At 46.8% G+C, this 22,868-nt stretch overlaps 1 protein-coding gene across 4 annotated transcripts in view; it reads right to left on the bottom strand.

Annotated features, from left to right (window-relative positions):
• Positions 1–22,868, bottom strand: part of NF2 (NF2, moesin-ezrin-radixin like (MERLIN) tumor suppressor) — a 68,792-nt gene that overhangs the window by 6,050 nt on the left and 39,874 nt on the right. The window contains exons 7-17 of one of the 4 annotated variants that reach the window (XM_033097574.1): positions 21,422–21,497; positions 18,801–18,935; positions 15,731–15,805; positions 14,351–14,464; positions 11,678–11,800; positions 10,731–10,948; positions 9,282–9,387; positions 7,892–8,019; positions 5,882–6,047; positions 4,718–4,762; positions 4,119–4,302 (exon numbers count right to left, since the gene is read on the bottom strand). In XM_033097574.1, the coding sequence (XP_032953465.1) occupies positions 4,727–4,762; positions 5,882–6,047; positions 7,892–8,019; positions 9,282–9,387; positions 10,731–10,948; positions 11,678–11,800; positions 14,351–14,464; positions 15,731–15,805; positions 18,801–18,935; positions 21,422–21,497 (1,177 nt within the window). In that variant the 3' untranslated portion in view covers positions 4,119–4,302; positions 4,718–4,726. Of the gene's footprint in view, positions 1–4,118; positions 4,303–4,634; positions 4,763–5,874; positions 6,048–7,891; positions 8,020–9,281; positions 9,388–10,730; positions 10,949–11,677; positions 11,801–14,350; positions 14,465–15,730; positions 15,806–18,800; positions 18,936–21,421; positions 21,498–22,868 lie in introns of those variants that run through there. The other 3 variants (XM_033097573.1, XM_033097575.1, XM_033097572.1) reach the window with 3 other exon arrangements.

The following is a 22,868-nucleotide window of genomic DNA, read 5'->3' as shown; positions in this document are numbered from 1 at the left end:
TCTATCCCAGTTAACAAACCAATTTGTGCGCTAGAGAGAAATCTGCCAGGGAGAACCCACAGAGTCCCTTTTGTGTTATTAATCCTGCAGGGACCTAAAGCAGAAGATGGCTGGAAACTGGTGTCTGCCCCTGTGATGCTGGCAGGACCTTTTGCTACTCCATTCTTCCACCTGGAAAATGGACTAACCTGCACGATTCACCTCACTGGGCAGGTGGAGGCTGATAGCTCTGAGCACTCTGAGTGAGCGCCTTAGGGAAAAGGTGCAGATCTACTGATGTCATTCTCAAATTGCCACTATCAGGAGGGAAATCACGGAAAGATCATAACAGAACCTAAGCCCGCAGAATGAGTTTGCATCCTATCTCTTCCCTCCCACTGTTGCAGTAACAAATCAGGTGCCGGAGGAAAGCTGCACTGAAACATATCTTCAGTGCTGAGGGACCAAATGGGATGTTTTACTGCATCAAATAAGGCCCAGTAATGTCCTCAGGCACTTCCAAATGGCTATAATAGATGCCAGGAGGGCAAGGCAGGCTTTACAGACTCCTCCATACCCCCGAAAGGGCAACTGCTTGACAGGCAAAGTCTCCCAACCAAAAAAGGCACTGGGTCGTGGTCTTTTGGAAAAGAGGCTGGTAGAATTTTCTATCTGGAGAGCTTCCAGAAACAAGCAGGAAAACCGTAAGCCCTCAACTGTGAAGAGGTGCCGGATTCTGGGACATTTCGCACGTGCGTGCATGCGTGCGCGTGTGTGTGCGCGTCTGTGTGTGTGTGCGCATGTGCATGTGTGTGTGTGTGAGAGAGAGCCCCCTTTCGGGCTGGGCCCTGGCATCACACCCAGGAGGGGCGCACTCCCTGAGACAGCCCAGACCTCCAGCACCTTCCCTGTGCTTCCCAGAGCCGGAAGAGTCCAGATAGCCACTGCTCTCTCTTCTACATGTTCTGCGTCCACAGCTGGTGCAGCCCTGCTCCTTGCTAATCCTTGCTCCCCACCCCACTCCCACTCCCATTCCCCTTTCTTCTCCCCTTCCCTCCCCCCTCTGTGGGGTTCCAACAACAACAAAGACAAGGTCCTGGAGCCAGGCAGCCAGTGCACTGCCTTTTATGTCGGGGCAGAGGATGGTCCACGAAACAATGCCGTTTCCAAAGTAGGCAGAGCTGCTGGGCTCCCATGATTGGGGTCAGGAGAATGCTGACCACATATTAAGCACACACCAACATGAACTGTGCAGCAGCGCTCTTTGAGGCAGGCGATGCAGCCCAGAGGTCACCAGGGAGGCTCTGGCAGTTTGCTTTAATTGCAGGCGACGCCTTTCACGCGTATTCGATCTTGCCCTGTGATTTATCACTTCCTCGGGTGTGTTAAGTGTTCTACTTCACTTCGCCAGCCCTGCATCTCCAAGGGAAGTCTGCACAAATTGAAGATGACATTGGACTTTTATGTCTTCCTGTTCCAAGAGAGGTGGCTAGAGCTTCAGATAAATGTCACGGCTCCTCATTCCTGTTCCTCCACTGGCGGAAACCACAGCTGGACCTCGATGGTACAAACCACTTACTAATAAAATAAGCTTTCTAAGTTCTACGACCCCTGTGATTTCTCATCTGTCGATTTCCTTTCAAATTCTGTGCTCCCTCGGAGGCTACGGGTGCAGACATGATGATAAATCTGCTGCCACTCAGGACCATGGAGTGAAACCTGTCCCTTGAGAGGGGATGAAAGCAGGGCCCTGAAGTGTGTATGCTCCAGGACTGCATTTTCACCTCCGAAGTGTGTTGCACAGCTCACTCACACCTGGCCACTGCTCACCTCATCAGCACGGTGGCTCTGCAGGCAACAAGATCGAGCCATGACACCTGTGTCCCCGTCCCCAGCCTCACTGCCAGACCTCACTCCCTCCTCCAAAAGACACAGATGCCAGGAATACGTGTTGCTGCCACTCCCCCTGAGAATGAAACAAATCTAAATTCCCAAGGGTGGCTTTCGATTCCTGGTGACTCTCTAACTCAGATGCAAATGCTAAACCAGTTGCACAGATTATCAATCGGGGAAAAGTGGAAATGTGGGGGGTTAGCAGAAGGAGAAAAATATACCCTTGCAAACCCAAATCAGATAGTAACCAGGGAAGTTAATTCTGGCTTTTTAAAGGTTTCTACCTTCAGATACGTGGAAATTAATACAATGAGCGGATACACGTATCACAAGTGGCTATGGAAACGTGGCGCACTCCTCACCACAGGCTCAACGAGCAGATTTGTTTCTTATATATTTTTAAGCCCTGGCTGAGCTCTTATGTGTATTATCTCATTCAATCCTCACAACAATCCTGGGGGGTAAGGACCAGATGACAACACTGAGCCTTAAAAGAAAGAATTACAGAGAAAGAAAGTGGCAGAGCAGCGGTCGCCCCAGTTAAGTGGATGGAACTATCTCGCAGCATCCCCAAGGGAACATGGCAACCCCCTAGTAACCCAAGGGTAAACCCTTGGCATTAGCTTAAGTGTTCCCCAGCCCCCAGAGGTCCCACTGGGGCAGGTGAGACACTGAGACCTCTTGGTGAGGCAAAAGATTACTGAAAGCAAGGAGGAGCCTGGATCATGGTAGATGGGAAAACCATTCCATCCTTATAGAAATCTATGATCAAAAAACATTAAAAACACAACAAAAATCAATGCAGGCTGGTTTGAACCAAGATTAATGAGTGTTCAGAATATTGGAAACTCTCCAGTTCACCACCAGCCTTTGCAGTTCTCATCCCAGACTTTCTCGATGGAGCTCTGCCCTTGACATTCTAGGTACCTACACTTCCAAAGCCTGCAGTGGTGTTTCTCTCCAGCTTGGCTCACTTCAGCCCAGACTGCAGCAGCCACAACCCCAGAGCCACCCCAGCACAGGCAGGTGGCGGGTTGTCAGTCCTGGCCACAGGGACCACCAAAGTCTAAACAAATGGAAAATGCATCAAACTTGACGTAGAGCAAAAACTACCACTATTGAATCCAGTGATGCTGAGACAACTCCAGTTGTATTGAAAGCCAAGTCCGTGAGTTTATTAACCCTTGATTCATCAGAATTCTTGATTAATTGGAGGCTGGCAGCCTGCTTTGAAAACAAGTTCATATGAAGACATTAAAAGAAAAGCCTTCTGTATGTCCTAGTAGCAGGACAAATCTGACTACAAATCAAACCTCGTTTGTCTATAATAATAGCTCAGTGAGAACTGATAGTCAGAATCAGGCCCCTCGAAGCATTTAAGAGCTCTGAATCATTACAGAGAGAGGAAAGATGAAATCGTACCAAGGTGAACAGGGCAGTCACATATGGGAACTATCTGACAGCACAGGCTGAAATAAAAAGGGACTTTATGCTTGCCCCTGTGCTAGCCACCAAGCCCAGGAAACCAAAGTGGGCCCTCTGGGTGCCCTGGGGTCACGACTGAGCAGATGATCCCCCTGGCCTGCCCATTCCGGTGCTGGTCGCCCCTGCTCAGCGCATGCACTGTTTGGTATTGGGGTGTTTCAACACCAACGTGTGGTAGGAAAGCTGAAGAAATAGGAGCTCGCTAAATAAAACCGGGGTTCATGCCATGGGTTCTTGGAACCACTGACAGTTCGAATCCATCTGATAATGAGATCCATCTGGGACTTTAATAGCTAACCTCTCTTGCTTGGATAACAACCACAAACAGTATCTATTTATGCCAGATCTTATTTTTTGGTAGAAAGCTTCCCATGAGCTTATTTTACTCTAGTAGCAAAAACCACGGCGAGGACTCCAAAGGACACATCCTACATAAACTGTCAGATGTTCTGGGCCTCATTGGCTTGGGTACTTCTGGGGATTAGGTGAGGAGCAGAGGCAGGATATTATTTTATTACCGGGCATACTAACGCCTCTCCCCTGCCTAGGCATGTTTTTAGAATAACGAACTGTTGCGGAAGGCGAGCAGCCATCATTCAATTAATTCCCTCAGCAACCACTGACTGCCCATCTACACTGGGTGCCCGCAAGTGCACTGTCCCAATATGCGTTCACTCCGATGACAGCTCCGCCCCAGGCTGTGGAGGAATTGAAGCAGAGACGGCCTTTTGAGCGCTGACGGACAGACGGTCCACTGAGACTGACTACACATCAGACCTCTGTGCTATTGGTTTGCTTTACTTGACAAGGAAAATGGATGTATACAGAAAGGGGAGGCTATAATGGAAATGAGCGAGCAGGGGCAGCCTGTTCATTCCATGACCAGAAGCTGTCAGGTATGACCACGGGTCTTCAGAGGCTGTCACCACATGAAAGGTCTTGATCCTGAGTTAAAGACACCGCTCTTAAAAACACCCAAATTTACCCCATTTCCATGCTAGGGTTATTATCTAAGAAATATGCCACCAAGACAAAGGACTTTTAGACAGACCTGACTGGACAAGAAGCAGTGACCTTCTCCAGCCCAACAGTGACACAACATGGGAAGGACAACCGGTCCTACAGCCCCATGACATGCTCTTCAGAATGAGGCTCTTCTGGGCGCCTGGAGGCTGATCTGGCCCCATAGGGCGGACGCCTGCTCTCAGACTCAAAGCATGCTTCGGCCAGTACCCAGGCACCACCTGTCCTCGGGAGGGCGCGGCATGGCCCGGGGACAGAGACAGGCAAGCTCATGCATGGGTTAGTATCACAGAGGGCAGTACCATCACCACATACAGAGTACCTGGGAATAACCTACTTTGAGGGCTCAAATGCAGATAGGTCTTCTGCCTTGGGCTTGAGGCTAAACCAGCAAAATAAAATGAAGAAAAACAAAAACATACCCTGTGATATCAACAATGCCACATGTGCCATTTGCAAAAAATGCTCAGACAGGCCTGAAATTGTGACAAGAGAGTTCATGTGTTTGTTTTTATGCCTTGGAAACGGGTCTCTCCAGCTTTCAGCACCCTAGGTTCCTGTGGCTGAGGCCGGCTCACCGCAGCAGCCGCAAAGCTGAGACCACTCCGGGTGCCCAGATGAGTAAGTGGGGGGTGGGGAGGGGTCTGGGGCAGCTCCTCTGCGGCCTGACAGGCTCACGGGCTCAGTCATCATTTTACTTTTCTGCTCGCGGGCTGAAGACTCAGTTCATCTTCCCTTTTGCTAATTGTTTAATAATTTGGTTTTTGGAAGGGAAATGCAGCAAATGACAGAAGCCAGAGGAAAGAAGAGTGTGGAACATGGAAAGGTCTTTCCTTCTAGGTTACACTATTAAAAGGAATTCTCTATCCGCTGTCAATACTAACTGCAGTCAAGAGAATTCAGGGCTCCCAACTGTACCTCTGAATGATGGCAAGTAGATGCAGATACCTTAGCGTTTTCAGACACAGCTTAACCACTGAAAACAGATATTCCTGAAACTGGGAGACCATTTTAAGGGCTAAGGTAAAGAGGAAAACAATGAAACATATCTAAATTCAGAGTTTCGTTTTTAAATCAAGAACAGAATTTTATAATCCTTGCCACTTAAAAAACACAAAAAGGCTAGCGGGAGAGTCCATTCTCAATAGCCTCCATCTCATTTCGCTTTCTCATTAATTAAGGCAGCTCCCTAGGCATAACTCCCCTAGGCTTAAAAGACAGAATTGGTTTACTGCTAAATGATGGATCAAACCCCATCCAGTAACAGTGATTCATTTCATCATGAAATGCTTGTGTTAAAAGCTCCCCTTCCATCAAGCCAAAGGGTTCACAGTCACTGGCAGATTAAATTCCCTTTTTGGCACGCATCAAAAACTTTCCTCAACTAAGTGCATATAAAAAATGACAACAGTCGAATGACTTGGCTACCGAGGAAACCAGACACCAACCTCACATTTCATTAATGACTGTCCTGATCAGCGAAAGGCAAGAGACTTGGTACCTTTTTAATAGTGTTGTGCTTGCTGCTGGTACCACCCCGGTCCGAGTTCTCGTTATGCAGAATGTCCAAGGCCGTCTCCCTCTCTTTGAGTTTCAGCGCCTCGATCTCAGTCTTGAGTTCATTGAGCTGCTCCTGCAGGTGCTTGCTCTTCTCCATATACTCCACTCTGCCGGCAAGAGGACATGGTGCGTCACGGCTTTGGCCCCAGTGAGACACATCAGGGGTGAGATGCTCTCGACCTACAAGCCACTCGGCACAGGATCCAGGCTCTGAAGCCTGGGGTTCATGTCTCTACTGGGCCACTCACGGGCCGTGGGAGCTTGGGCCAGTCACTTAACTGGTCTGAATCTGTTTCCTCATCCATAAAATTGGGATAATGATCACAGGGCTGTGGTCAGAATTAAATAAAGTATGGGAAAACCTTCTTCTATTCTACTGTAAACTCTCATAAAGTGCTCTACAAATCTCAGTTGTAATAGCTCGTTTTTCGTCTGTACAAAAACCAACACATGAAACAAGCCTCCTGACATTCAAAACCATCTCCTTGTTTCAACCCTTCTCGGAGAAATAATTCCATTCAAGTGACCTTTTCTGACTGGCTGTGGCCACATCGCTATATCCCTACTTGTTTGGGGATGTCATCTCCTAAAGATGATGGACACTCACTCAGCCAATACCAGGAAGAAAAAAATCCCCACCATCACTTGCAGGCAGAGGCACGGTGTCTATGATGGTGAAAATCTGGAAAGCGTCCTCAAAGGGTCCAACTACAAGGGTATGGCCAGACAAACCATGCAACACAAACACCAAGGAATATTCTGTAGTGATTCCCATGTGAGTATATGGATTCTGTCAACGTGTGCACAGGTAGCTAATAAGTAAGGAAATAGAAACTAGAAGGTATCAGGACACGGGACAGGATGTAGCCTCCCACTAATCACAACCACGTGACACTTAGCATGCCTAGACAATGGCGGATGGCTGGAAGGGGAACTCTGACAGCAGACACCACAGGTAGAGGCTCTGGTTCTCAGTGTGAGAACCCGAAGAGTCACAGCCCGGCTCATGGTTGCCCACCCTGAGATCCAAGGAGATGCGGTCCCAAGAGGCCTGTCCCGAGATTCCGTACAAAATGAAAGCCCAGAGGATCAGACGGGCTCAAAGCTGAATCCGGTGATGCAGGGTGAGTGCATTAAATGCTCCCAATCTGCGTTCTCATTTACAAATGAGAACACTTAAACCTAACTTTGATGTCAGTTTGATGTTAGTTAATGGGAGTGAAATGAGACAAAAGCTAAAACACCCTGACACCCAGGCACTCAGTACACGGCAGTTATCATGATTGTTCTCTGGCTAGCAGTTGGCAGAGTCAGCCAGTTTATCTGCGGCTGGGAACTAGGGGGTCCTCGGTTAGATCTCCCCTGCAGTGGGACTCCTTGCCATCTCGGATCCACTTCCACTGACCAACGCAGCAGGAGCTACTGTGAACTGGGTATGCAGGGCTGTGCTCAATGCTGCCCCACACAGCAGGGGGGGCCCGACCCAAACGTTCCTTTTCCTTGGCCTCATGCCTGAGTTTCTTCTCTCTCCCCCTCATTGTAGACATGGGAGGCTGCAGATCTCAGCCGCCAGAGAACACAACCAGGAAACGTGTTCTGTTACTATGCTAGAACATTAGCACGTGCTCTGTTACCAACAGAGCACAGCAGTCTGACCAACTCAGAGATCCCAACAGCCAGTCCTATACTTGAGGTGAGGTTTTTGAGCCACTGTCATCTCCAGGTCACCAATCAAGTGTCATTTTTATCCTGGAAGATTGAATGCTCGTCTGTAGGCCTTCACTTCTGATTAGGACATTCTTCCTCCAGTGGGTGAGAACAGAGCAAACCTTTGCAGGAGCTGGCGGCAGGCTGTGGCAGTGACCCTCCACTTTCCCCAGGTCCCGACCCACTCACTACAGCTCAATGGCTGCCCAAGCAGGGCACAGGGCTGGGGAGACTACATACGTACTTCTCTTTCTCAATCTCCATGGAAAGCCGCTTCATGTCCGTATCCTTGAAGTCGAACGACAGGCTGTCGCCAATGAGGTTGAAGCTTGGCGTGTCAGGAGGCAAAGGTGCTGGAATTGGGTTCATGGGCTATGAATAAGAAATCGCCAATTAGGAGGTTCACGTTCTACAATAACAGAGGGGCACTGCTGGGTTAACCACCGACCCTCCAGTAGCCACAAAAGCAGTGGGCACGGCACAGGCCCTGCCCCCCAGCACCACCCTGGCCTCCCATCACAACTGTCTTCTTTGACCCCAAGTCCTATTGATGAGAATTTATTCTACCAATACAGCTGCACGTACATGCAAAGATTTATGTTCAGGGATGTTCAGTGCAGTGTTTTTCATAATTGCAAAAGAAAACAGACTAAATACACAGCCATAGGGGACTGGTTAGATGAAATACAATCCATCCATACGATGATATATGATTAAAAACACGATATGGACGATCTCCTCCGGGTTCGTTTATTTATGTATTGTTAGAGCAGTGTATAAAGTTAGCTCCAACGCGTGTTTTAAAATCACACACATCCGGGTGTCAGGCCCAGGGTAGCCCTCAGAAAACTCCAGTCCCAGCTGCCATCTGCCTGCAGCTGCCTCAGAGATCCCAAGGAAGGACCACTGGTGCAGTCGACCCACAGAGCCATGAGAGAGAAGGTCGTTGGAGCCACGTGGCTGGCTTCGGATGGCTTGCTGCATGGTGACCAGAACAGATGACAATAGCAAACTGCTTACATTTCTCTCCACCTCCAACCCTGGGCAGCTCATGCCCCCGTGCCCTGTGCCGCCTGCCTCTCTGCCGCATGCATGTCTGTGCTGTGTGTGACTGTGCAGTGCACTTGCCCAGAATACCCTATTGTCTCTTCCCCACCTGACCCTTCAAGAGTCAGCCCAGGCACCTCCTGCCCCTCCAGGCTAGGCTAAGCTCTCCTCTAGGCACCTGTGCACCCTGTCTGTATACAAACTCAATTCATGTTGCCTCCAAATTGAGTTTGGAAGCTGGCTCTTGCACAGCAGATCATGTGAGGTATACAGAGTATCCCTGCCCAGAGCTACGATTATGGTATACAATATATACTGGTAGTTGAAGATTATATTCAGCTTGGCACTAAGAGGTTAGAGATCAAGTTCTCTTGCCTGTTATCTAGGCAACCAGAGAGGTGACTGACTAGCCCAAGGCCAAGTGGCAGACCAGGTATTCTACTCCGGCCCTAACTGCAGGCTCTCTGCTTCACTCATTCTGCCATGGGTTTGCTTGAACGGTCACCCTGAAGGCACTGCCAGGTGAAGTGAAGGGCTGGGAAGGAAGGGAAAGTGACCAGGTCTTGGTGGCCCCCACCCAGGCTCACCGGGTATGTGGGCTTGGTGGTGATTTCCAGGAGCTTTTGCTTGGCTCTTCGCTCTGCCTCGCGAGCTTCCTGCAGGTCCTGCTTCAGCTGATCAGCCTCCTTGGCCCTGCTCGGAAAGGAGCAGCCATCAGCTCCATAGAAGATGACAGGTGGAGGAAAGAGACCCCTCCTCCCTCTTATTCCCCTGGAGAGGAAGGACCTGCGTGAATCCCAAGGATGGCACCAGACCAGCAAACAAGGATGGTGAAGGGGGGGACAGTTACATGAAATCAGAACTTCCAAAGCAAGGACAACATCCCCAGGTATTATTCACTTCAACTGGAAAAGCAGGGAAGCTGGTGCGAAGAGTCAAGTAGGAACCTTTGAAATTAGGGGAGGGGGAGGGGAGGTGGGGGAGGGCACCTAGGCTTTCTCTGCTTCTGGGTGAGTAGGATGGGCAAAGGAAGAGTCTGGTGGATCAAAGGTCTGATATTGGATCACAGAGGGCCGGAAGTGAAAGAATTGATTCTTCCCAAGCCCCAAGTAAAACAACTACAGGTGAGGGCCAACTTCCTCAGGCGCCATCACTGGGGCCTCGTGCTTTGGTGCAGGTCCTTGCCCTTCAGGACACAGCACCCAACCCAACATGCCTCACTCACGGGGGAAGTGACCTGAACACAGAAAGAAAGCAGCCCGGGAAAGGGCAGGAAATGAGGAACCATATTTGCATAATGACATGAAAAAGTGGGGAGGACAACTGTAGTGAATGCACCCTGGTGGCGAAAAGCCAGATTCAGGTATTCTAAATGAAGAGTCAAATGCTGTGGAGAATGTGCCAGTGTTTATCTGAAGGCTGCTGGACCAGAACAGTCCAGAGCCTAGAATAGTCTTAGAACAGTACAGGCGACAGTTCCATCCTTCAACCTGGTCGTGAGTTGGAGCATCCTGGCCAGAGAGGATCCTGGAGCTCCCCTCGCATTTACCTCAGGAGCCTTAGCACCAAGGAAGGGCTGCAGGGAAGTGGTGCCTAGTTGCTACATTAAATAGCTGCTGTCACCCCATGTGCCCCCTAAATAAAAAGGGAAAAGAACCACATTTTTTAAATATAAGAAGAGCCTCCTTACAGCTCCTCAGCTAAAAGTTGAGTCTGTGGACATGCTCAATAGTTTTCCTGCAAACACAGCTATCAGAGGAACAGGGGCTTATCACAAAGGCAAAAGCATGACCAGAGGTCCACTCAACAAAAGAACTGTGTTCCTGTATCCCTTCCCCTAGCTGCAGTTGCAAAACTAGATTAAGCACCAGTCCCCACCAACCTGTCAAAAGAGGAACCGTTCGTTCCCCTGCCCCAGAGATGGAGAAGCAGCTTGAGCACCGCTGCAGTCAGGCTCCGTCTCGGGGCAGGGTTAGGGGTGAGCAGCCCCTCACCGGGGCCCATTGCCCAGGATCGCCGGCCCCCCGACCTCTGACCTCCTCTCTGACTCCTCAGCCATCTTCAGTGCCAGCACCTCGGCCTCTAGCACCTTCTGCTCCATCAGGCGTTTCTCTTCCTCGGTCCGAATGGCCGTGGCCTTGATGCGCTGCATTTCCTGTTCGGCCTCTGCAGCCTTCTGTGCCAGGAGTTTTGCCTCCTCCTCAGTGATTTGGGCCTTTTCCGCCAACAGGTCAGCCGTCTCCTCAGACCGCATCTGGAGAGAAGAGCACCGCCCGCTGGAGTGGGGATCACGTGCCTGTTGTCCCACCAGATCTGACCTCAGACCCTCAGATCAGCAAGCACCAGTCTCGGATTCCTGAGAGTGTCCTCTCAGATGACACTCTGCAACAGATGATAAGCCACCCCCCCTCCACTTATCAGAAGGGCCCTTCAGGTTCCATCCATAGGGCACTATAAGAAAACACCTTTTTGGAGTACCCACTTGAACAGAGGCTTGTGCTTTATGAGAGAGAAAACCAACTTAACTCCGTTCTTCTTTCCCTTTAAATCAGTGGTTCCAAACCAGTGGAGATTTTGCCACCTGGGGGGCATGTAACGATGTTTGGAGACATTTTTGATTGTCACAAATGGGGGGTGAGGTTGTGCTACTGGCATCTAGTAGACAGAGGCCAGGGACACTGCTAAACATCCTTCAATGACAGCTCCCACCACAAAGAACAATCTGGCCCCAATGTGAGTAGTGCTGAGTCTGAGAGGCCCAGCTTTAAAGGCAACCCACAGTGAAAGTGGAGTTTGGCTGCACAGAACTCAACCTAAATCTGCTTCTGCCAGCACAGGTGGAAAGCAAAGGCACTGATTTTTTTTTTTTAATCTGAAATGTCAAAGCAAATGTCACTAATTTGTGATCCTGGGGAGGTCTAACTCCAGCAAACCAAGCAAGTCCCCGTGTAGCCTCCTGGGACCCAGACCCCTTGGAAATCACCAGTGCTTCGTTGGCCATTGTCGCTTCTTCTTTCATCTGCAACAGCCTCCTCTCTAACTCGTCCCTCGTGCGTTCAGCCTCCTCCCTCATCTGCTTCTCTCGAGCGAGGCGCTGCCGCTCCATCTGGGGAGTGGGGGATGAGAGCAGTCACTGAGTCACGGGGCTCATGACCTAGGATGCCACAGGGACCTGAGAACACCCAGTGTCCAGAGTCTCCCCTTTGGGGACATTTTTCTTCCGGTAACCAGTGTCATTCTTGTCGCCCACCACCCTCTGTCCTTCTAAGGCAGCTGCAGAGTTGAAAGCTGTGTTCATTAAAAAACATCTAGTGGTGAATGAACAAATAAACAAAGCACAAAAACCCAAGCCCAGTCTCTACCTGGATCGAAGGAGGCATTCTGACATACACGCTGTGTGCTGACACAGCCACCTTGCCAAAATCCCTTTTTGTTGGGAGACCTCACATGGCTCTGCCCTATGGCTGACAGGACACAATGCAGGTTCCTTCTCCCTGAGATGGAGCCCCAGAAATGGTTTTCTCATCTGGTTGGATGAGCCACCTCGCCATTTCTAATCTACATGCACCCCTCCCACACTGCTTCTAATTTCATCAACAATAGCTCCACTCTTGCCTCTGACCCGCGGAGAAGATGGAATCATTCTGTGTGATGCATCAATAGCTCACACATTGTATTTCACAGCAGGAAGCTGCAGCAGCCATACCACAGACTCTCCCAGCCTCACGCAGAGGCAACTCCTGAGCCAGGCCTGCTACAGGAGGGAGCCAGGCAGGGAGCAGAGCCCCCATTCTTAAGGCACCAGTACAAAGCCGCCACCACCACCCTTGCCTTCTGGATCACTGTATTAATTGGGCCACACGCCGAGCTTCATAAGGCAAACAAGCATAGGACAAGTGCTCCTCCCTGTGATCCTTCCCTACTCACTGAATTCAGAAAGGACAAGCCAGCAGTGACCACTGCACTAGTTTCTTCCTTAAATAATTAAAGCACATTTAATTACTTCTTGCTTCGATCTTCTCCCAAACACAAGATTTCTAAGACTGCTGCTTTTTCTAAATACGAAGCCAAAAAAAAAAGCATTGGACTTCGAAGGAATAATGCAAAGACAAGCAGTAAAATACTGTAAATTCTTCTCCAATTTTCCTCCTGCAGGTCAATGAAAAGCTTGGCCAATTTGTTCTCTAATTTCCATCGTCTTACGATTTCCATTAGGTGGATAACTATATTTCCATTATTCTCCACTTGAAAAAAGCGCAGGCCATCCCCTTCCATTCCCAGCACTGCGCTCTCCCTGAGACCTCCACCTCCATAATAAGGGACCTCCTGTTTGCAAAGCAGTTTAAGCTACAAAGATTTTCAGGTTCAATACGTCCTTTGATCTGAGACGGAGAACAGGTATCAATAGCACCACATGACAGATGAGAAAACAGGTCCAGAAGGTAAGTCATTTACTAGCATCAGATACTAAGTTTCACATCTGGCTCCAAGCTCAGTGTCTGTACAGGGGACATGGCGCCCCTGACCTGCAGTTGCCAGGTGCCAGGGATGTGCCTCTGCTGTTCTACAGCCAGTGCAGGGCTGCTGGGGTGTGTTCATGCTCTTCTCTGCCACAGCCCAAAGGCCTACACTCAACTTGCCATTTTCAGATCTCTTACTTCTAAGCATTGCTCGGCCGCAAAAGAAGTCGGGGGGTGGGGGGGGGCTCTTCTGAGAGTTGCCACTATGACCCTGTGCTGGCTCAGGAGCATTTCTTTGTGCAACAACAAAACCCATTCTACCATCCTCAAAGCATCCCAAAGAGTACATGTACGGCCTGCCGTCTCAGAAAGCAAAACAATGGCGAGCTGCAGGCACACTGCACCACACTGGGCATTTCACTCTGATTCTCAGGCCTGGGAGCCTGCCTGGCCGAAGCACCCAGATCGGAGAGAGCTGCACACAAACTAACTATTAGACCTCCGGGCCTGCAAGGCCTGAGGGTAGCCGACTGCAGCTGCTGCTCCTCTCTCTAATAGCTCGTCCAAAACCACAATTAATATTCTCAGCAGCGAGGCTCAGATTAGTTGAGTAGATTTCGGTGAGTCGAAAAGATCTATGAGTAGAAAACAATGATGTAGATCATCCAGTCTGCTGATGGGCACTCCTGGCACCTCCCGTGGCGGGCGATGCGCCGCCTGGGCTGATCCACAGTGAGGAAGTGCGGCCGGAGTCTAATTAGCATTCCAGCAGCAGGCACGGAATGCTGCCACGCATTCTAGCACCATCTAATTAGAAAAGGAGACGTCCAGGAAAAGGAGACAGGCAGGCGAAAAGAAAGCTTAGCTAGACTGGACAAGAGATGGATGGATGGATGAGTGGATGGATGGATGGATGGATGGATACATGCAGGCTATCTAGTCACACTTTACTTACTTCACTTTAGTGGAAAATAACTAAAGACATTTCTTTTAGATATGCTATTAGAGTTTATTCCTCATTTCCAGAGCTGATACCCCCACCAGCTGGGCATCAGCCAAGAAAGACCCAAAAGGGATAAAATAAGAGTAGGCACATCCGTGACCAAATGACTCCAGTCCGCCCACCACCACTCCTTACCTCCCAGGCCAAGACCACCCCGCAGCGACAACAGCCATCCAAACCTGGTCTTGCTCACCTGCTTTCTAGCTTTCTCCTCCCTGGCCTGGGCTTTCATCTGCTGAACTTCCAAAGAATCAGCCTTCCTTCTCCTCATGAAAAGATCATGGTTCCCGATACAGAGCTGAAGAATCTGTGGCCATGGAAGCAGGAGAAATGTCAAACCCACAAATTAACTTGGCTGCCTATAGCTCACCGGGGCTACAGCATCTTGTCTGAGGGCTCTGTGAGCAGCAGAAAGCCTGAAGAGGAAAGTGTGGAGTGAAACACCAGAGTTCTACTTACTAAAGACCTCTAGTGCTCTCAGCTCTGCACACAGCAAAATAAAGGTGCCTCAGGTACCGCAGGGGACAAAAAGTACCAAAAAAATCGAAGAGAGGAATAGAAGAAACTTTAGCATATCTTCTGGATGTGCCTCACTCTGCTAAGTCAAGATGTGGTTCTGTAGATCAGGGAGGATGCGAAAGGTCACTCAATAGGCTGGCCTGGGACAACAGGTTGTTTATTCATACGGAAAAAAATAAGTTAGAGCCCTCCCTTACACTGCATGCAAAAATCAACTCCAGAATTATTAAAAACTTAAAGGCGAACATCAAGCCCTTGAAACTTTATTTTAAAAAAGGAAAAATAAGTCACAAACTGAGAGAAGACATAACCAACAAAGAAAACGATGTCCAAAGAGAAAAATGTCCAAAAGACACAAAACAAGTATTTGATAGAAGAGACAAAAAGATTGGCCAATAAATACACAGAAAGATGTTCAACCTCATGAGTAAATATAAAGATGCAAATTAATATGACACCGAGATACCACTGTATATGCACAAGATTGGCAAAAATTTTAAAAGACTGATAATATAACTGTTGAGGACATAAAGCAAAAAGAAGTGTCACCCACCACTGTTGGATTTGTAACTTAATTCACCTTCTTTGGAAAAGAATATGGCATGATCTTGAACGTGGACATACACTACAGCCCTGCAGGTTTAGGGCTACATGTACATATTCTCTAGATCCTAGAGAAAATATGATCACCCTTGGAGAAGAGAGAGGGGGATCTAGCTAACGTGAGTGGTTTCAACAGTGTTGGGGGTGTGCTATTTCTTAAAGCTAGGCAGTATTTCTGCCATTCTTTATACCTCATATGTATACTTATCCTTTTATATTTATGAAGTGCTTCAATAAAAGTAATTTTTAAAAATCCTTCATCATAAAATTAAGGTTTAACCCTTTAGATGAATCTAAAGAGAAGAGTATTTCAGGCGCATCAGAAAAGCATGTCCAAGTGAACCATATTCTATATCTCGTAAGATATCACTCTGATACTTTTTCAAAAAAGGCATTTGATTTCTCACAAAAACTACAGTTATCAGTAATGAAAACTGGGATTTCAACTTACCAGCTTATTAACACGAAGCTTTGAGGAGTTAAACTTGAAGACATCGATTTTCTTATCCAATGGTTTAATAGTAAACTGAAAGGTGGAAGGAGAAAACAGTTTCAGTCTGACAGCCTAGAATGTGAGCACCAATTGGGACATTCCACAAAAGCAGCCAGCATACTGGCAAAGATGCAGCACAAGGCTGTGCCTTCTCCTGGCTTCCTGGTGCCCGGGCACGAAACCGCGGTGAACGACAAGCATTTGAGGGCACCGAGTCTGGTGCTGGGGAAGCTCAGGATCCTGGGAGGTGTGCTCCCGGCACCAACTTAGGCATCATCTAAACCTGAAATAGGAACCCTTGATGGGCCCAACCTTCAGGCCAACACTGAGAGAGCCACCCAGAGTCTAAGGCACAGCCCTGACTTTAGGAGGCTCACAACCTAGCTTGAACTGGACCAGCAACAGTCAATTACTCAAGAAATTACATCCTATATGAGTGCCTCATTGGGTAGCACAAATCACAAATGTCCTGGGGGGTTCAGAGTAGATCTGGCTTAAGTAGGAGGGGACGTAAGCTGGTCTTAGATGAAAAATATGAGAAGCTAAAAGGTAGGATGGAAGGGCATTTTGGACAGGGCAAGCAATAGAAATAAGGAGATGGAGAAATGAGCAGAGAGTGTGTGTGTGTGTGTGTGTGTGTGTGTGTGTGTGTACGCCATTATTTGCTCTTTGATGACAAGGTGATATGAGCTTAGATCGAGAGGAAGGCAGGGGTGGTGAGGTGGGCTGAGAGTAGCCAGTCAGAGGGGATTAAATTTGATGTGACAGCTACAGGGAGTCACTCCAGGTTTCTGAACATGGGGATTATTAGATGAAAGCTGAAGGAATACAGTAAAGTGTGAAGATGAATGGACTGTAGTGGAAGCGGAAAACATAGTTCCTGAAATCAAAGGGGAGAGAAAGATGAGTGATAAGGATATGGTGGTAGCTTCGTGTGAGAACCCAGGGCCTGAACACTAGGCAGGGCAGCGCATATAAAGAACAAATGGCAATTGCTGTTCCCAATCATTCCTGATGAGACCAGACAGATCCTCGATTTCAACGATGCACTTAAGAAATGGATATTCATTCCCAGGAAAGACTTGCTAAGCAGATAAATACATTTGGAAGCTATATTCTTGGGTGTTTCTTTTGCATGTTATATTGTCCAACAGGGGGTTAGCACAATGAGGAGAGAAAATGATCCTTTGTTTAGCTTTCGGTCAAGTTAACTTAGAAGCGGCGTTGCTTGTGTAGGCTGCAATTTGTGAATTTCGTGAGCTTATTTTTGGCCCTGCTGTCAAATCCCAGAGCTGTCAGCGGGAAACCACAAGTAATGGGGAAACCGCAGGCCCTGCGCCATGCCAGGGTGCACTCAAAGAATCAATGGATCACTTAAAATAAACCAACATTTCTGTTTTGACAGCATGGCTGTCATACTTAACTACTAAGATTACTTCCTATTATGTCAAACCAGCTTGGAGTCTTCTCACTGTGCGAGTTATTGACATGATAGAACATGATGGCGCCTTGCCCCTGGAGAGCGTATATTAGACTTTCTTGTGTCAGGCCATTCTAGGGGAGACTTTAATCCTTAGGTTTGGCGAAGAACGAGTGTGTCGGGAACCTTTAGCACAAATGTGTGGCTGCGCCGGAAACAGACTTTATAAAATTAGAGATGAAAAACGACCATACCATGGCACACCTACTACTACTTTAAGTCATGTGGAGCTTTCAATTTAAGGACTTTCAAAAATAAACACCTAAATGCTCATCTCCTGGGCTATTTACAAAACTTTGAAAGCCAGAATGTTTTAAGAAGCTCAGTCTGTCTCACAGAGCGTGGCTGAGTTGATCTCAACCATGTATTAGAAACAAGGGGCTGGTGTTCCTTTCCCCGAGTTGTTACAAGGAAAGAGAAAACAGGAAATCTGCTCCGGGGTGGGGGCTGTGCAGGCAGTAACATGAGCCGCCACACACGTCCTCAGCGTCCTGACTGTGCAGGCTCCATCCGCCGCTGAGCACTGCCTGGGCCTGCTCTCCCCTGCCTGGTGCCGTGCTCTCAGGGCTTGTCCTCTGTGCCCCCCAGCAAAGCAGGGGATGTGGCTTCAGGGAACCTGGAGCTCAGCCCCTATAATTCCACTCACCAGACACAGGTCACTTGATCCCTCTGTATCTCTGCTTCCTGATGTGACCCAGATAACCAAAACTTGGCCCCTACTCTTCGAGCAGCAGCATTCTTGTGAGGACTGAAGCAGAAGAGTAGGGGTGAGTGCTTGTAAGCAAAGGGGCGCTACAGCACCGTCACCTTCGCGGTCAGTCCCTCACTCTGCAGTTACAGCCGCCCAATCGGTGCTTGACTATAACTTCCTTGAGGGCTGGATTTTCTACATGTGTGTTTCCCCTACAAAACCCAACACAAAGCAGATGCTCAATAATCCCTTTAAAATGAACAAAGAAGGACTGAATGAACAAACAAACGAATGTAGGATTACAGTGGTTGGGGAAAGGTCACCATCCTATTTAGAAATATTTGAATTCTAACTTAGAGTGTTCATCTATGTTATTTAAACTTATTCTTAAATTTTTATAAGCAGGTTAACCTGATACCATTATTTATATCATTGCTAAGATACACACACACGTATGGACACACACACACACCACGTGTCAAGCACTGGACACAGAGAGAGGGTTTAATATATAGCACACTTAAAATACAAAGAGAATTTCTCACCAGCAATAGAAAGCCAAGTAATAAGAAAAGTTACTTTTTATTTACTGTTCTTTGGGGTTTAGTCCTGACAGGCTGAGCTTCCCAGCCTCTTGTTAGTCAGCGGGGAAGGGTTAGTGATGCTATCTGAAAACAGGATGCCAATACTGTGCTGTAAATACGACAAAAACCAACAACTAAAACCGCGAAGCCTGGAAATGAAAGGATTTTCCTGAGACAGGAGAAGTCTGGCTGGGGATGCTACAGCAAGGAGGAGAGATGGGGAAAGACCTTCTGCTGGGCCACTGGTGCACTTGCAGTACAGACATGTCCTACCTCTTTGTCACTGTACGAGATGTTTCGGATTTCATTCCACGGGAAGGAGATCTTGGGGGTCAGCCTGTTCTCGGGGTCATAGATGTGAAGCCCCAGAGCATCCACTCCAAGCAGCAGCTCTGTGCCCTTTTTATTCTGTAGAGTCGACAAAGAACAGCCACTGTCAGCTCCTGCTGAGGCTCGAGATTTTATTCAACTTCCCAAAAGACCTGGCACACACTGTTATATATGACAAGTTTCAACAGGGCCCAACAGAAGTCACAGCTGTCTTGTAACCCAGGGGGCCTCCAACTTCCTGAATCCGGGCAGGCAGAGGCAAAACTATGCCATTCTTGTGACTCATGTGTTCCACAGAGGGACCACTAAGGCTCCTGTCACTGGCTCAATGTCTCAAGTGGTGGCTATCTGAGTATTGTTAACCTCTAACTAAATAATCAGGTTATAACAGACGTAAAATAAAAATCTGTAGAAGTAATCATTTTTTTATAGTAAAAGAAAAGGTTGTTGGACTACCTTGAAAGAAAATTCTAAGTGTTGGGATCAGAAGGTCTTATTACATGTTAAAACGTAGTCTTAATGGGATAAAGCAAGTATAGTATAATAAAATGTTAACTATAGAATCTAGGCAGAGGGTATATATGGGTATTTGCTATAAAATTCTTTCAAAAATTATTTGAAATCTTTTTATAATAAAATGATGGAAAACTATATCAAAATGAGTTATATATAAATTATACCTCAAGAAAGCTGTTTAAAAATTTGATTGACTGTACACATGCTCTATCGCTGATGGCGGTCCTGGTCAGTCGTCAGAGCAGCCAGAGGGCAAGCACCCTGGGGCCCCAGGTCCCTGACCCAGCTGTGGACCCGGAGGCCACATCCTTGTGCTGCAGGTCCATCCACCTGACATCAGGGTGTTAGAAGGAGGAAAACAATGCCTCTTGGAGCACTCACCTGCACTGTGGTCTGTGCACCTGACCCTCTTGCTGACAACAGAGATTGAACCCAGACTCAAGGGCAGGAAAACAGATTTGCAAACAAGGCACTTGGACTGTGAGGAGAAGTACCAACCTAACAGCAGGTGCCCGATGGAGAAGTGAGTGCTCCAAGATAAATTGTTTTCCTCCTTCTAACACCCTGATGGCAGGTGTTAGGACCAAACCACGAGAGAGATTCCTGGGCTCATCTGCAAAGCTCTTAAAACTATGACCATGTTAACACAAGTGAGGCTTTGTACTTTTAAAATCTATGCTACATTTTGGAAAATGAGATGTTTCATTATGTTTCTAACTAACTTTTTTTTTTTTTTTTTTAAAAAAGGATTCCACCCTCTGCCTCCTGTCATTATCACTCCACCATTTCAAACAGAGAGACGAGGACTCAAGCAGCTGCTTTTAAATTGTTTTAAGCACGTATGTCCCCTAGTTGATGGTGAGATTTCAGGACCTTTAACACAAAAGACACTAAAATATCCATTAACTTTGTCTATTTGTCTAGCATAACACAAGAAACACATACAAAACACTATCTGACTGCTACAGAAATATTCCCTAATAAGAAACTGTTTTTTAAGGATTGTAAAACACTAGCTTTCTAGCATCTAGGGGTTGGGCATATCAGGCCAGAGGACTTGTGTTGATAAAACCACAAACATGTGTTAAAGTAGCCTAACCTTAAAGAAACCAAACAATCGGTAAACACAAATTAATAAAAATTTAAAAAATAACCTTCTGCATTATTATAGAAAATCTTTTAGGCACCTTTTTACTATATGAAATAACATAACTTTTCAGTGTGTCTTATTTTAAGCAAAATAATCCATTTAAAAAAAAATCTGTATTTAGAAAACAAATAAATCATGTAGACAGCTATCCTGGAATATTTAAAATGTGTTTCAATTTACCCAAATTTAATATAGAATTTATAGGGACCCAAAAAGGAAAGCAAACTATACTGCGATTATAAAGGTGGACCACTGTGGACAGCTGTTTTAACGTCTACTCATCTCTAGTCTGGAGCCAGCAATGAAACACTTCAGCAAATTCACAGGAATTCCTTTGGAAGGAGCTGCCTACACTCTGCATCTAGGAGGGGACCCTCAGGAGAAAGACGGGAAAGGCCAGACCTCCACTGAAAACAAATGCCTATTTGATGGCCGAAGCAATGGGTTCCCAGAGGACGGTGGACTAATGATGGTCTGAATAGAAAACCAATTAGCCTGCTAGCGAGAACAAGAGTCCCCACCCAAACAAATCAGTAATCTATAAAAGCAGCTTTACTCTCCTTGTGCCCTGTGGGGGAAGAAAATACTTACCGGTGCCCCCTGGAGATCTTACAGAGCCAGAAATAATCAAATGTTAACACTGGGAGCATTCAAACAGGTTTCTGCTGAGAGCAGGGACCAGTGCCAAGTCCCCCCAAGGCTCAAGTGACACTTAATTACCTAGGATCTAATTGAAGTCTAAAAATAGAACACGAGGCTATAAGACCCTCTTCCCTTCCTCACTATTGAACCATTAAAGAGTCTACCACCCTAGAATGAGGAAGTAACCCGTTTGAACAGTCTGTCCCAGGTTCAACCTCTGTTTATATACAGGGAATTCAGAAAGGCTTCAACACACCCGGATTGCAAAGTAGTTCACGCCATACATCTCCAGGTCCTGAGCTATCTTCAAATATTCCATTTCAGCTTCGTCCCTGTGAGGAAAACGAAAGATACTGTTACTGGAGCTAAGCGAGAAAACTGGAGGGTGGTGCATGCCAAGCTGAGCGTTCAAACCTGCTGGAAGATGCAAGCCAGAGCAGATACCAGTGAAGCTCTTCCCAACGCTGAGTCTGTTACACACAATGAGGTCAAGCAGAATTTCCCATCCCCACAAAGACAAGAGAACAAATTCATTACAGCATCTCTTGGCTTCAATTTCACACTTTGCCCTTGATAAACAGTGACAACCGTTTCAAGTAATTCAAGAAAAGCACGTGGTATGTTATCTTCTCCCCTCAAATGGATTTGAATGTTCAAATTTTATTTAAGGTGTTGCTTTATCTAGTTGTGTATCTTCTTCACCTAGAAGGTTTTTAATAATGAAACAACTCTTTCTGCAGAGCCACCTTCTACTCTCGCTCTCGAATGAATTTTAAAAATTCAATCTGAGAGAATGTCAAGTGTTAGAAAGCAGGTGGACAGCTAGAAATCACACACACTGCTGATGTAAATTGGTATAATTACTTTGGAAAATTTTCTGACATTATGTGTAATAGCAAAAGACGGGAGGCAACCTGACAAGCTAAACGTTCTTCGATAGTAGAATGGATAAATAATTTGTGGTTTTTTAATACAGTGGAATTCTACATAGCTATGAAAATGAAAAAAACCACTGTCACATGTCAAAAACCCAAATCTCATAATATGATGCTGAACAAAAGAAATGAGACACAAAAAACAGAAACTGTCTGACTGCATTTATATAAAGTTTAAAACAAGCAACGCTAATCTAGGGAGTTAGAAAGAGAGGTTCCCTTTGGGAAGGAAGGAGGGGGAGTGAAGGGGAGGCTGTGTGCTCACCTGTCACCTGGTGTTACAGGGTGTTTTCACTTTGTGATAATTCATCACACGGTATGTTTAGAACTTGTCTACTTTTTGGTATGCATGTTATACTTTTTGAAAAGTTAAAAAAAAAAGCGTGACAGGAAGTTGATTTGAAGAAGAGTAAAGAATTTTGAAAGACTAAAGAAAAGATGATCAATTCCTAAAGCGATCAGAGAAATGCTAATGAATGTTTAAGATTCATTTTTTTACCTTTTAGATTATAAAAATTACATTGATAAAAACAGGTGTTGGGGAGAGAAGGGAGGGCGGAGACACCCATACATTGTCGATGGGCACGTAAACAAGTACAGCCTTTGGTGGCACCTGTCAAAAGGCAAAATGCTCACATCCTTTGACTCAGCAATTCTTCTAAAGAATCTATGGGCAGAACTACTCATGCAATTATACTATAACAATATAAGATTGTATATACCGCAGAACATTTTGTAAAAGTGAAAAACCTATAGCTATTCCAAATG

This window comes from Rhinolophus ferrumequinum, chromosome 25 (assembly GCF_004115265.2).
Source record: "Rhinolophus ferrumequinum isolate MPI-CBG mRhiFer1 chromosome 25, mRhiFer1_v1.p, whole genome shotgun sequence".
NCBI lineage: Eukaryota > Metazoa > Chordata > Mammalia > Chiroptera > Rhinolophidae > Rhinolophus > Rhinolophus ferrumequinum.
Note: the sequence above shows the minus strand (reverse complement) of the source record. Positions and strands in the feature narration are given on the sequence as shown.